The sequence below is a fragment of the Camelus ferus genome, chromosome 3 (assembly GCF_009834535.1).
Source record: "Camelus ferus isolate YT-003-E chromosome 3, BCGSAC_Cfer_1.0, whole genome shotgun sequence".
Lineage (NCBI taxonomy): Eukaryota > Metazoa > Chordata > Mammalia > Artiodactyla > Camelidae > Camelus > Camelus ferus.
Genome location: NC_045698.1, coordinates 38,353,322 through 38,366,136, shown reverse-complemented (window position 1 = coordinate 38,366,136; position 12,815 = coordinate 38,353,322). Strand labels below are relative to the sequence as shown.

The 12,815-nt window shown below is 39.6% G+C and overlaps 1 protein-coding gene across 2 annotated transcripts in view; it reads right to left on the bottom strand.

The window, feature by feature from the left end:
* The window catches only part of RAB3C (RAB3C, member RAS oncogene family), a 255,645-nt gene that overhangs the window by 133,475 nt on the left and 109,355 nt on the right, over positions 1-12,815 (bottom strand). For both annotated transcript variants that reach the window (XM_014555580.2, XM_006180358.3), the window contains exon 3: positions 8,227-8,345. In XM_014555580.2, the coding sequence (XP_014411066.1) occupies positions 8,227-8,345 (119 nt within the window). The remainder of the gene's footprint in view (positions 1-8,226; positions 8,346-12,815) is intronic.

The following is a 12,815-nucleotide window of genomic DNA, read 5'->3' as shown; positions in this document are numbered from 1 at the left end:
CTAGTTTTTAAGGAGTAGGTGTATAGGGGGGGTTGGTTTACAACTGATAATAAATAAGGATAATTTTCTCAACGAACTGAACTGCAAAGACAAATGACCAAGCCCACCCCAACATTAAATGAATAAATGGGGGCTTCAGAACCTTCCAGCTGCAGCTAGGAGCCCCATATGGGGCAAATAATGTCATAGATTTAGAAAAAGGCAGAGATTAGACGGAGGTTGTAGACTTAGAAGATGCCGCCTTTCTACTCGTTTCACAATGCAGTGGCTGAGTGCATATTTTTTGCTTACTGGGTAATTAGAAAATAAGGGCCTACAGTAGGTATCATGAAATACTCAACATATTCACTGAGGCTGGAAAGCAGGCCTGATGGAGATCATATTCATGGTGGACCTGAAAATACCAGTAAGGTTCAAGTAAGCCACGAGTATAACTGTTCATCTTTGTTTTTTGTTTTGTTTTTTACTCTGTAAATCATTTATTTGTTACTAAAGGATTTCAAGGGAGAAATCATCTGATCAAATCAAATGATCAAACTTAACATCTCCAATATTATGAGACATGAATGTGTGCTTCCTAGATGATACACTGACAAGGATACAGGAGACTCACACAAGTTCCTGCCAAAATGTTTAGCTTGGATCTAATCACAGAATTGGACAAATCCAAATTTAAAGACAGCGTAAGAATAATTGATTTGAACTTTTCACAAACGTCAGCGTAACTGTTCATGTTTAAAAGCCTAAAGCTCTGTTTTCCAAATAGGATCATCAACCATCCCACAGATTAGCTTTTTTCATTAACAGTGTTACCCAGAAGCCAAGCTGAGCATCTAGACCTGGAAAATGAGCTCTTATCACAATCTCCTCTCTGAGGAGTTATGTGACAGGTATAATTAGTGTCCTTCAAGGCAAATCTACTCCCCAAAGACAGGCAACTAATTTCAAAGAAAAGAAGGTATAATCAAACAGAGAGAAGCCAAGGAGATCCTGTGAGGAAGTAACGATATTTGCAATAAATATTGTGACACAGAATTGCACATGAGGAGCTGCCGAGGAGCCTATTTTCAGAGTGCAGGTAGAGCAGAACAAACAGCAATCATGTTTATATAATGCCTTTTATCCAGAAGTCCAAGCCTTTTATTTAACCTTTATATTCCCTATGTAGCCTGACTGAGGGATGGCTGCAGCAACCAGAATTTAGCTTTTAGCCTTGACTTTAGTGTCCATATTTATGGAATAGTAATTGTCATCCCCAAGTGCAGTTTAGGTTAGCTTGGCACCAAGACACAAAGTCAGATAGGATGGGCACTTCTATTCCCTTAGCTCCTTCTCTGTACATAATCAACACATTAACTGCTAATATGTGCTTCCTGCTTCAGTCTTCAAGCCTTTGGCTATTTCCCAGATCACCAAAAAAAAAAAAAAAAAAATGCTGAATTAAGATATCTTTAATTCAAGGCTTTACATTTTTTAACATGTCTGCATTCTTCATGCAGCTAATATGGGGCTGGAACCAAGTCCAGCAAATGAAAAGGTGAGTGGAAACAAACAAATGAAAAAATCCAGAGGCAGAAAGTTGGTCGATGGAACTTTGAGTACATAAGAGATGAGAAAATATTTCCCATTGGGTTAGATCACACTTTGGGCCCCTTTTTAGGTGTCCCCAAATATGTGCTGTACATTTATTGTACTAACTCATGCCTCAAATATATTCTCCTTTCCAAAAAAAAATTTCAAAAGACCATTTTAGAACTGGAATGTGCTACAGGAACTAACCTGGTAACTTCGAGTCACTTTGCCCAATACGGAAGATGAGGCACATTCTGATCTCTCTTTATCAATTCTGCCCACATATCTCCCCATCTTCCTGAGAAGTTGGAGGGTCTTATTTTGTATATATAGGCAAAATTTTGGTAAAATAGGCAGTACCTCCTTATAAGAGTTGATTGAGAGCATTGATTTATTTTCATCATAATGGTCTAATACTATTCCAGCCCTCAGTTATCAATTGTTTGTTGGACACATAATTGACATGTGCCTGGGACTGTGCTAGACTATGAAGACACAAAATGAATAAGATCTAGTCCTGTATACCTCTCTTTCTGTCATTCACACATTCATTCATTCAACAAATATTTATTGAACATCTAGTATGTGCCAGGGACTATTCTAGGCATGTATAAAAAATACTGCAGAAATGGGACAGAGATTTGCTAGTCTATGAAGCTTGCATTCTTGTTTGGGAGACAGACATGATAAACGAGTAAACTGGAAAACATATCAGAGGGTGATAAATGCTATGGAAACAACATAAAGCAGAGAAAGGGATAGGGAGTGTGGAAGAGGGCTGCAGTGTAAAATAGGGTGGGTGGGAAAAGGCCTTGCTGAAAAGGTGATGGTACAGTGAAGAATGGAAGGAGGTGAGGGGAGAACCAAAAGGATAACTGGGAAGTGACTTCCAGGCAGCGGGAAGAGCAGGAGAAAGTGCCCTGAGGTGGAAGCATGCCAGATAGGTTCTAGGGATGGCAAAGAGGTTGGTGTGGCTAGACTGGTGTGAGAGATGGAGCATAGGAGAAAGTGAGGTCGGAGAGGTAGTGGGTAAAACTGTGCAGGGTCTTACGGGTGCCTGTAAAGGCTTTGGTTTTAATTCAGGAGAGGTGGAGATGCTGTGACTGTCTGGAGCAGGAATGACATGATCTGATTTACAGTTTGAAAAGCTCACTCCATCTGTTGTGCTGGGAAGATTCTGGGGGCTGGGGCAGTGCTAGAAGCAGGGAGACCAATTAGACTCACGTAATAAACCAGGTAAGAGATGATGGTGACATAACCAAGCTGGGAGCAGTATGTTACGGCTTGAGTTGTATCCCCTCCTCAAAATGTTGAAATTCCAATCCCTAGTACCTCTGAGTGTGACTATATTTGAAAATAAGGTTTTGCAGATGATCAGATTAAGACAAGGTCATTGGGGGTGGCCCTGATCCAATATGACAGTGTCCTCATAAGAAGGAGAAACTTGAGCACAGAGAGAGACACATATAAAGGGGAGATATGTAAAAACACAGGGAGAATGTTATCTACTGGCGAAGGAATGCCTGAGGCCACCAGAAGGGACAGAGGTGACAAACAGATTCTCTCATAGCCCTCAGAAGGAGCCAACCTACTGGACACTTTTTCTTTAAATTGAAGTATAGTCGTTTTACAATAGTGTGTTAGTTTCTGGTGTACAGCACAGCGATTCAGTTATAGATATATATTTATACACATGCATATATATTCTTTTGCATATTCCATTTCATTATAGGTTACTACAAGCTACTGAGTATAGTTCCGCCATGGACGTTTTGATCTGGGACTTCTGGCCCCAGAACTGTGAGCCCCTTTCTGTTCAGTAAGCATGCAGCTTGGGATACTTTGTTACAGCGTCCCTAGCAAACTAAAACACAGCGGAAATGGGAGGTGTGGTGGGATTCTAGATATGCGATTGGTCCACATTATCCGTGGAGTCCATATTAGGAAGCTCTGAACAAAGGCTTAGCAATTGCTCGTCATAACATAGTTGTTATTATCAGGATACAATTCTTTCATATTTAACATGAGGTCACCTTAATTTAAGGCCATTACAGATTTTGGGAGAAAAAGAAAGCGAGAGAAAATTGCAGAGGAAGAGAATATGTGAAGGTGAAATTTCACTCCAGTTCTAGCACATCTGCCATGGTACCCTGAATGTCATGGAAATGAATTATTTAAAACTGGTGGGATTATGGTGTCAGACTTTGATCCTCAGTCTGGAGGCTTTTTAAAAATATCAATCTGCTCCCCAGATTTCCTGCCTTTAAAAACATCCTTATATTTATAGTTTTTCGTTGTGTCATAAAAAGCAGAATGTAAATAAGGTCGGGCAGATAAGCCAATGACAATTTCCTACAGGAAATACAGCAGCCTGTGGCCATGCCATACTTAGAACAGAAATGCATTTAGAGCCAGGAATGGGGAAGATTTGAAGTCAAGTGAACATGTACTGCATTATGTATAGACATTAGAGTCTTAATACTAGATGTTCAGAAAGAGCCTGGACAGCAGATCTGAGTTCTATATACTCAGGGTCACGCTCCAAGTGAGATGCAGAAAACTCTACTTGCCACAGCTCCTGTGAGAAACATTTCAAAGGCAACAAAATTCCCAGTGGTAATCTTGTGTTTCTACAACTATCTAAATCTACTTGGGACTTGTCTCTCTAATAAATCACTCATTTAATTTATTTCTTAAATCGAAGCCCATTGGAGGAGTCAAAGCACAGAATGCTCTGTTTTCAAAAAAAAAGGTAACCTCTATTTTCTCAAAAGTGTAGAGCCACTAAATTGCTGCTCTTGAGTTTGAACTCCACACAGTTATCTCCTTAGTAAACTGCAGGTTTAAGCAAACAGGGATCTGGCAAATTAGTCCAGTTACTGACCATGATTACACACAGTTTCACCACATGGACCAAGCTGAAGAACACTGTAGACCTCGTTGCAGCATCCAATGGGATTGTTTAGAGCTACAATGTGATTGTTTACTTCCTTGCGGGTTTTTTTTGTTGTTGTTGTTGTTTTTACAAAACATGCCAATCAGTTCAGGTAACCTCAGTAGATACGTACTTCCCATGCAAATTTCTTTCACTTCACTAATTCAATAACTATTTTTTGAGCACTTTACACTGAGGTGTAAAGGTGAAAAAAACAGGCAGCCCTTGTCTTCAAGGAACCTGGAATCCAGCAGAAAACAGAAAACAAAATAGGCATTTACAGTATGTTGTAAGATATATTAATGGTGTTTCAAGAGCCTACCATAAAAGCAAGTAAATGAATCTGGAGTTAGAAAAGACTTATCAGAGGAAATGATGGTCAAGCTGAAATCTGAAGGATAAGAGGAAATCAGCTTGATCTGTGTCAGGGAGGTATGAATGTGGTTTCTTGTAGAAAGCAGAGCATGTGCAAAGGCCCAGAGAAAGAAAAATCCAAAAGTATAAGAAGTTCAAGGGACTAAAAGAAGTTCAAAAACTGGAGACTTTAACAAGCATAATAATACAAAGTCAGCATCTGGCCTCCAAGATATTGGATGTAATACAAGCACCTGAGGCCATCTTCAGAGAAGATAAGCACAAACTGCTTTCTATCTAAGGTATAATGTAGAAAGATGGTATTCAGGGAGGATAATCTGGGTAGCACAGAATCGATGTATTCCCTTGAGTGGTTCCATTCAATTCTTGGATCATTTGCGATCACAAGAAGTCTATGTGCTTGGATTATATTTCAAAAAGGAAGTCTGAGCCTCTCATGGGGGTCTTCACTGAATATGTTCTAATGTTTGTCTTCTATGTTTTGAAGGCACTATAACAAAGAAGTCTCATGAGGTCTTTTTAGTACTAGTTATGAAAGTCATTGTTGACATAAACCCAATGTGCCCCAAATTAAAGACATTTCCAGCAGAATTTAATTTAAAAAAAAAAACTTTCTTTGCCCTCAGGGATTGGTACTACAATTTTTACCCCTTCCTATATTGAAAGCTGTAGAACACATCATGTTTAATTTTTTTTTTTTTCAGCGATGGTTTTCACTTTGGTTTCAAAGAGTTTCAGAACCAAATTTTGTTTTAAACCCAATAGCCACTTTACCCTTTATATTTCCATAAGCTTTGAAATTCTCTATCAGACACCCTCAAATTTATGTCCCTCTCAAATCCTCCTGTCTGAAGGGCTCCTGGCTAGTCACTCATTCCATTCCTCCTGCCAACCTCTCCTGAAAGGGCTCTGCTCAACTCTCACCTTGGTTATCAGTCATGATAACAGACATGACCTAAAGCAGCTCACCTCAGACTAATGCAACACAGCGCTGCCTCCTTAGAAAGTGAGAGATGAGACAGGAAAAATACAGTGGTTCCACAATGTCATGCATCTGAAAGTCAGGCTGAGGAAGTTTTAATAAATTAAGGAGGGGATGGTAAGTCTTGCCTTTTAGGCAGGGGTCTTCCATGATCTTTAGGATCATGTTCTTTTGGGGTAATAGAGCAGCAGTGGGATAGGATGGGTTGGGATGGGACGAAATCTAAGGGGAGAAAGACCAGTTAGAAGGCTGTTATGAAGGAAGATGCAAAAGAGAACATTAAAAAGCTGAGCAATGATGGTCACATGGTTTTCCAGGCAGGAACAGATTCAAAGGATATTCAAAAAAATTTAATATGCAAGATCAGGTCCCAGATTTGGATGGATGGAAGTTAGAGTGGGTTCAGGGTGGACCTGGGTAACAAAGCACTCTGGCCTCAATGAATAGCAGAACTGAAGTCAGGAGGGTGAGCAGTTTCAGGTGAAGATACCTGATTCTGAGACACCAGCAGGATGTCCAGGTGGAGAAATATTTGGCTACCTGGAAATGCAACACCTCAGTTCAGAAGACAGACTGGGGCCCTGATATTTAAACTTGGGAGCCATCTGGTATAAGTGATAAATGATGTGTGAGAGTGGATAAGATGGCCAAGGAAACAGAATAAGCCCAAGAAAAAAGCCATGACAGGATGCTTACCCTTGGCTGGGTGAAGGAGGGAGTGAATGCTAGGAGGCAGAATGAGGAGAGGTCAGAGAGAGATGAGAATAATCTGGGAAATGCACCTCTAAGAAGACAGGAAACAGAGCCCCAAAGGAAAGAGCGGGTAAAGAGAGTCCAACAGTTACTGAATTGGAGGAGGATGGGGACTGAGATAGGGCAGATGGTCTGTTGACAGGTGAGGGACACTGGGTGCCCATAATTCTGGCCTGTTGTTCCAACGAAAATTATACAACTACTGAGAACAGATGAGGGATCCGCTGAGCTCATTAAAACCAAATGATTTGTCTATTTTGTAAACAGTAGTTTGTATCTGCTAATCCCAAACTCCAGGTCCTACTGTATAACACAGGGAACTATATTCAATAGCTTGTAATAACCTTTAATGTAAAAGAATATGAAAAAGAATATATCTATTTATATGTATAACTGAATCACTATGCTGTACACCAGAAACTAACACAACACTGTAAATCAACTATACTTCAATTAAAAAAAATGGTAACGGCCATCCTAGCAGGATCCTTGGTTCTTGCATCAGAAATGCAATGGAAAAGTCCAGCATCCTCATGCCCTCCTCCACACCTTCCCTCGGTAAGGCCAATCTGAAACACTGAAAACTATCTAACAAATCCAGAGAAGGGCTCAGGAAATTTTTACTGTAAACAGCCGGATGGAAGATGTTTTAGGCTTGGGAGCTATGGGGTCTCTGTTGCAGTGACTTAGCTCTGCTGTTGCAGCGTGAAAATAGCTACAGACAATAAGTAAATGCACCTGGCTGGGTTCCAATAAAGCTTCATTTACAAAACAAGTGGTGGGTCAGATGTGACTCGTAGGCCAGATTCGGGTTACGGTTCAGTTTCCAGACCCCTATTTTAGACCAGTACACTTCTAAACTGCTTATTATTTATACTTTTATAAAATCAAAAGCCATGCACTAGTCTCCACAGAACTAAAGATGACAGGACGCAAAGCACCAGAGTTTTAAGGACCCTTCCAGGGTCAGACCCCTCCCTCATACCCTGTGCTGTAGCTCCTTTCTGAGGTACCCAGATAACTGGATCTCAGGTATATCTCCTGAGGTTTTCAGATGCTAAAAACCACCACCAGAGGAAGAAATAAACTACTTGATGATCGAGCGCATAGGGCCCCCAGACCTTCTGGTGCCCAGCGGTTGACAGTGCTGACCGCCTTGTTACCTCCACATCAACCAATCAGAGAATTGTGCATGAGCTGATCATGTACCTAGGACCCTCCTCCCTTATCTGGCCTTATAATATGCTTTCCTGAAACCTTTCGGGGAGTTGGGGGTTTTCTTGGGCATGAGCCACTCTGTCCTTCTTGCTCGGCTCTGCAATAAACATTTCTCTGCTCCAAACTCCAACGTTTCAGTTTCTTTGGCCTCACGGTGCGTCAGGCACACAAACTTACCTTCAGTAACAGAGTGAATATAGAAAAATCACCAACGTGATTTCTTATGAATCCTTAAATAATGAGTCTGAGCATAGCTAGCACTTACTTGCTTTGTGAAACATAAGTGAGATCACAGTATATAAAACACACATATTATATTGTGATGTGCTCACTGCTTTAAGGAGGGAGACACAGTTGAATGACATTAACGGGAACATTTGCTCTTACTTACCAGTCCTGTACTGCATTGAAGGACTCTTCATTTGTGATGTCGTACATCAGAATGAAGCCCATGGCCCCGCGATAGTAGGCTGTGGTGATCGTCCTGTATCTCTCCTGGCCTGCCGTGTCCTAAAACACAGCAAGAAAAATCTCTTAAAAACTAAGGCAATGCGTCTTGTGGGAAGTGATTAATTATTTCAAAAACAGTCATAACAGAGACCCTCAATGGTATCTGTAGTGTATAGCACTTTATATTGTACAGTCTTGTTTTTCCTAATGATTTTTATATGGCGACTCTGCAATATTATGAAAAATTCTGTTCTGGGGAAAGAGCTAGCTAAAAGTGTCTTCCACACAGGATCATTCCCATAAAGCAGCATCTAATTATAGAAAATAAAAAGATTACACATATCAAACTCTGTGGCTTTTGTATAGTTTAAAACCAGAAGAGTATATTTGTTCCATCATGAGATATTTACTATCTAAGTACAATCCTCTGTGAGGGGAAAAAAGAAGTTTGTGAAACGGTCCCTGCATTTAAAAGCATGCAGTATAGCTTCAGTTGACTCAATTGTAAAGTGAGAATAAAAATGCCTGCTTCGTGTGGATGTTTGGGTCAGACAGATCTGGGATTCCTGCTCTCCCATCAGACAGATGGGGGAAGGCACATGAGCCACTGCACCTCTAAAAACTTAAACCCTCTAAAGTCCAGCATGCTTGTTAGGGTGACACGAAATAACGCATGGAAAGTGCTTCACAGAGCTCAGCACATGAAAAATGTGCAATAAACGGGAAGAATTGGCTGTTATTCCTGAAATTTGGGGAGGCAAGGCTAACACAAGATGGAAGACTGCATCTCACAAATGCAAGTTCAGGGCCTCCAAAAGAGCCACATGCAGTAGTGAAATCTGAGAGTCAGAGGCAGCTCCATCACTGAAATGATCCCTGTATATCACGTATACTGCATAGTGCAGCTGAAGAAATGATTCCTCAATTCAACTAACGTTTGCCCCTTTGTTGTCTCAGGATCTGGGGTTATCACTTACAACCCAGAGCCCCTTGGTTTCCCTCTCTGCCTCTTTCCATAGAGATTGGGCTTTGATTTCTCTGTCCTAGTATTCTAGGTGCATAGCATTTTGGACAGAAATGTTCCTTTCTTTCTGACTTCAGTCTGGATCCTCTTTCTCCCCTTCTCTCAGAGATGCCTCCGTTGTACACCCAGTGCCTCCCAGCTCCCCCTAAGACTTAATATTAATAGGTCTTGGAGGGAAAGCTAATGTGTTGGGTGACACAAAAAGAGGTTCCCTTTAGCATCAGAGTGAAGCAAACATCTCCCTGCTGGATGGGACTCGTGCTGGATATGCTGTTCCTCATCCATAGGTGTCTTCCTTCTAAGATGCTTCCACGCCACCCTGGACTAACGGTCAGAAGCTGAAGACAGCTCATAATCTCCTCCTAGTTTGTGAGGTTTATTCTGTTTGGCTCCTGAAAGTTCAGAGAAGGGTGACCAAAGAAGGCTGAGGGAATCAGTGAATGACTCCAGGAGAATGTGGGGGTGTGAAAGAACACTGGAAAATTAGCCAAGGGTGTGACTTTCCATGAAGCCAGCAATAATTACGTTCTACTTTAGGAGCAGGGATAAGGCCGGCCTGATTAGAGGTGTTTATTAGGTAATACTATTGAAATAAGTTTCCAAAGGTAAGGTGAAAAGAGAGTATGGGACCCCAAATAGCAAAAGTGAAGCAAAACAAGTGGGGAAGGTCTTTCAGAACATACCATTAATTGGCAGAAAACAAAAAGAAAAGTCTAGATTTCACCACATGAAAAGTTGACAATTCTTTGAATATAGGGGGGAAATGCTATACATAAATTGAAATGATATATAATCAAAGAATATTGGAATGTTTTATTGTATTTTGCTTAGTACTTTATAAATATGAAAGTGTAGATGTTAGAGAGAAACAAGGGTATCAAAAACTGCATGTAATTGGGACAAATTTACAAATTTATTAGACGGAAAGAAGCCAGTCTTGAGCTTATTTGGATATTCTTGGATATTCACTGGATCGAATTCAAGTAACAGTCTATCCAACTGTGAAATCAGAAGAAAGAGAACCAACTTCCCAAAGACCTGTACTGAAAAAGCAAGGTACAACCGGAGATGGTGTAACATACTTTGGCTCTCTGGGGGACAGAACCCCTTATAACTAGTCATTCTCTTTTAAAACTTAGGCACTTTTGTCTTGGGTTCGTATTTTTCAGAATACATTATCTACAAAATTACCTTTTTGCCTTTTGTGAAGTAACTTTAAATAGCTTTATCTCTTCATGAAGTATCTTTTTGGCATTGATTAAGGAGCCTTCTTACAGGTTGGGAACACAATGCTGCTGCCTTCTCTACACAATAGGAGAAAACAGCCAATATGCCCGAGGCACTGCTAAAAGGTGACCCAGACCCTCCCTGTCAAGCATGTCCACAACACAGACACTGAATAATGTTGTGCTGGAAAACTAAGACATTATCTCTTTCTTCTCGACCTCTTCCAGTGATGGCTTCCCTTTTCCTAAGATGTTAATTTTATTCTGACAGTAAAGAAACGAGGTCTAGTGTTATAAAACACATCAATTTCACACTGTGAGTGAAAGAACAGAAATCAAGGCCCTGTTACATGGAGATGTTATAGGAAACCACAGGGTTGGAGAGCCATTATGTATCAAAATTTAAAAAGAGAGAGAGAGGGACAAAAGCATCTTTGAAGAGAGAGAAAAAACAGAGAAGCTTTCAGACAGCATTTAAGTCACAGCAAGGGGCAGGATCCCCCATCGTACTCTGACTGGAAGCCAGAAACACAACCTAATTGGAGGTAGTCGTCACCTAAAAGCTCTCAGGGAAAATAAGAAATTGCACCAAGCGGGGGAAGTGCAGTAAGAAATACAAAGAGGAAACTTCCTTTCAAAATGCGAAGAAAATAACAAAGAGTACAACTAAGATGGCTCTGCATTGGTTTTGAGTATTGAAAACAATTTCAGGATTATAAACTCATAAGCATTTTCTCTCCCATTATATTAGGAAGAAAAACAAGCCAGGGGAAAAAAAAAAAAACACTTCATTACATTGGACATTTACTAATGATGATAAAAGGTTACATTGGAAAGAAAAGAACATTTATAATGTCAAGTGCTACTAATGTAATTAAATGTGAGAGTTTCAAAAGGTAACTGACTAAAATGGTACCTCTTCTCAACTTGCTCCAGACCCTGGTGTTGCCTTGTTCCTCTGCTCAGTTGATTCTAATGACTGGAGATACCTGCTGGTTTTCTATAAACGTAGGCTTCTGGTGATTGAAAAACACAAATGGAAATCTCTCCCAGAAAAAAAGAGGGATAAAAATATGATTAAAAAATGGAAACTTTCTTCTGTAAGAGTCAGCTTTCATTTTTCTCTTTTAAGAAAAAAATAAAATCATTTTAGTTGATTTAAATATTTTGATTTCTCAGTCAGGTTTTTAGGAGGAATTTTTGGCTTTAATGATAGGTTTGATTAGCAAATACTTGAATATCTGTCAAGAAAAGAGCTGTAAAATGGAAAACATTAGCAGCATGATAAGCAGCAGCAAGGAACATATTCAGTTTGAATTTTGGCATTTTTGTCTGTTTTTGCCTTACATCTTCTTTCTCTGGTGAAACATCTTATTTTTTTTAACTGGATGTAGTGCATTCTCAAACCCTTCTGAGGTCACACAGAGATAATGTGCAGTTTTAGGATTGAGGAAATAGCTTTCATCTGTAAGATCTGGGTTATACTGTAATTTGGTTTTTTGTTTGTTTTGGTGGTTACTTCTCTCTGTATTGGATCAAAGGGAAAATGGAAGTAACCATTTGTAAAGAAACATAACTCAAATAATATCGCCACCATCAAAATACATTTATTGAAAGTCCAGACAGAGAAAAATAGATTGAAGGACAGACAATCCTGACATATGATAAAGTAGCTGGAAAAACCAAACCAGAACACATTGATGTTAACTGATCAACAAAAGTAACTTAAGTTAAAGGAAATAATACGTAATAACTCAGGAAAGAAATCAACAGAAATGGAGGATGAGAACACTGCAACATAAAATAGAAGACACACTTTAGCTAGTGAATTTCCAAACAGACACAAAGATGTGAAGCGGAATAAACACTCATTTAGCATTCAAACAAGTAGTCATTGCTTAATTTGCACCTTGCTGCCTTTTGCCTGGAGAAGTTAATTTGAATCATCAGAGAAAGCTTTAGTTATGCTCAATGTAACTTAGTGTTAATGCTGATTCATTCATTCATTCATTCATTCATTCAATAAACCGTAAGTGAAAACCTAGTACCAGTTAGGGACTGTGAGAGGTATTTATTAAATTTATTTTACCTATTCTAGATATATTTTTGTATATTTAAAAATTCTACATAATAAAAGCATTTCATTAATCAGAATATCATATTCCTTATATGTCTGCAAAATATTAGACATGTAATATCATTTCTAAAAACCCAGACAGCATAGCAATTTAAAATTGTAATTGAGACCTCCTGTTCAGCGATGAGGTTCTCCAGTTCACA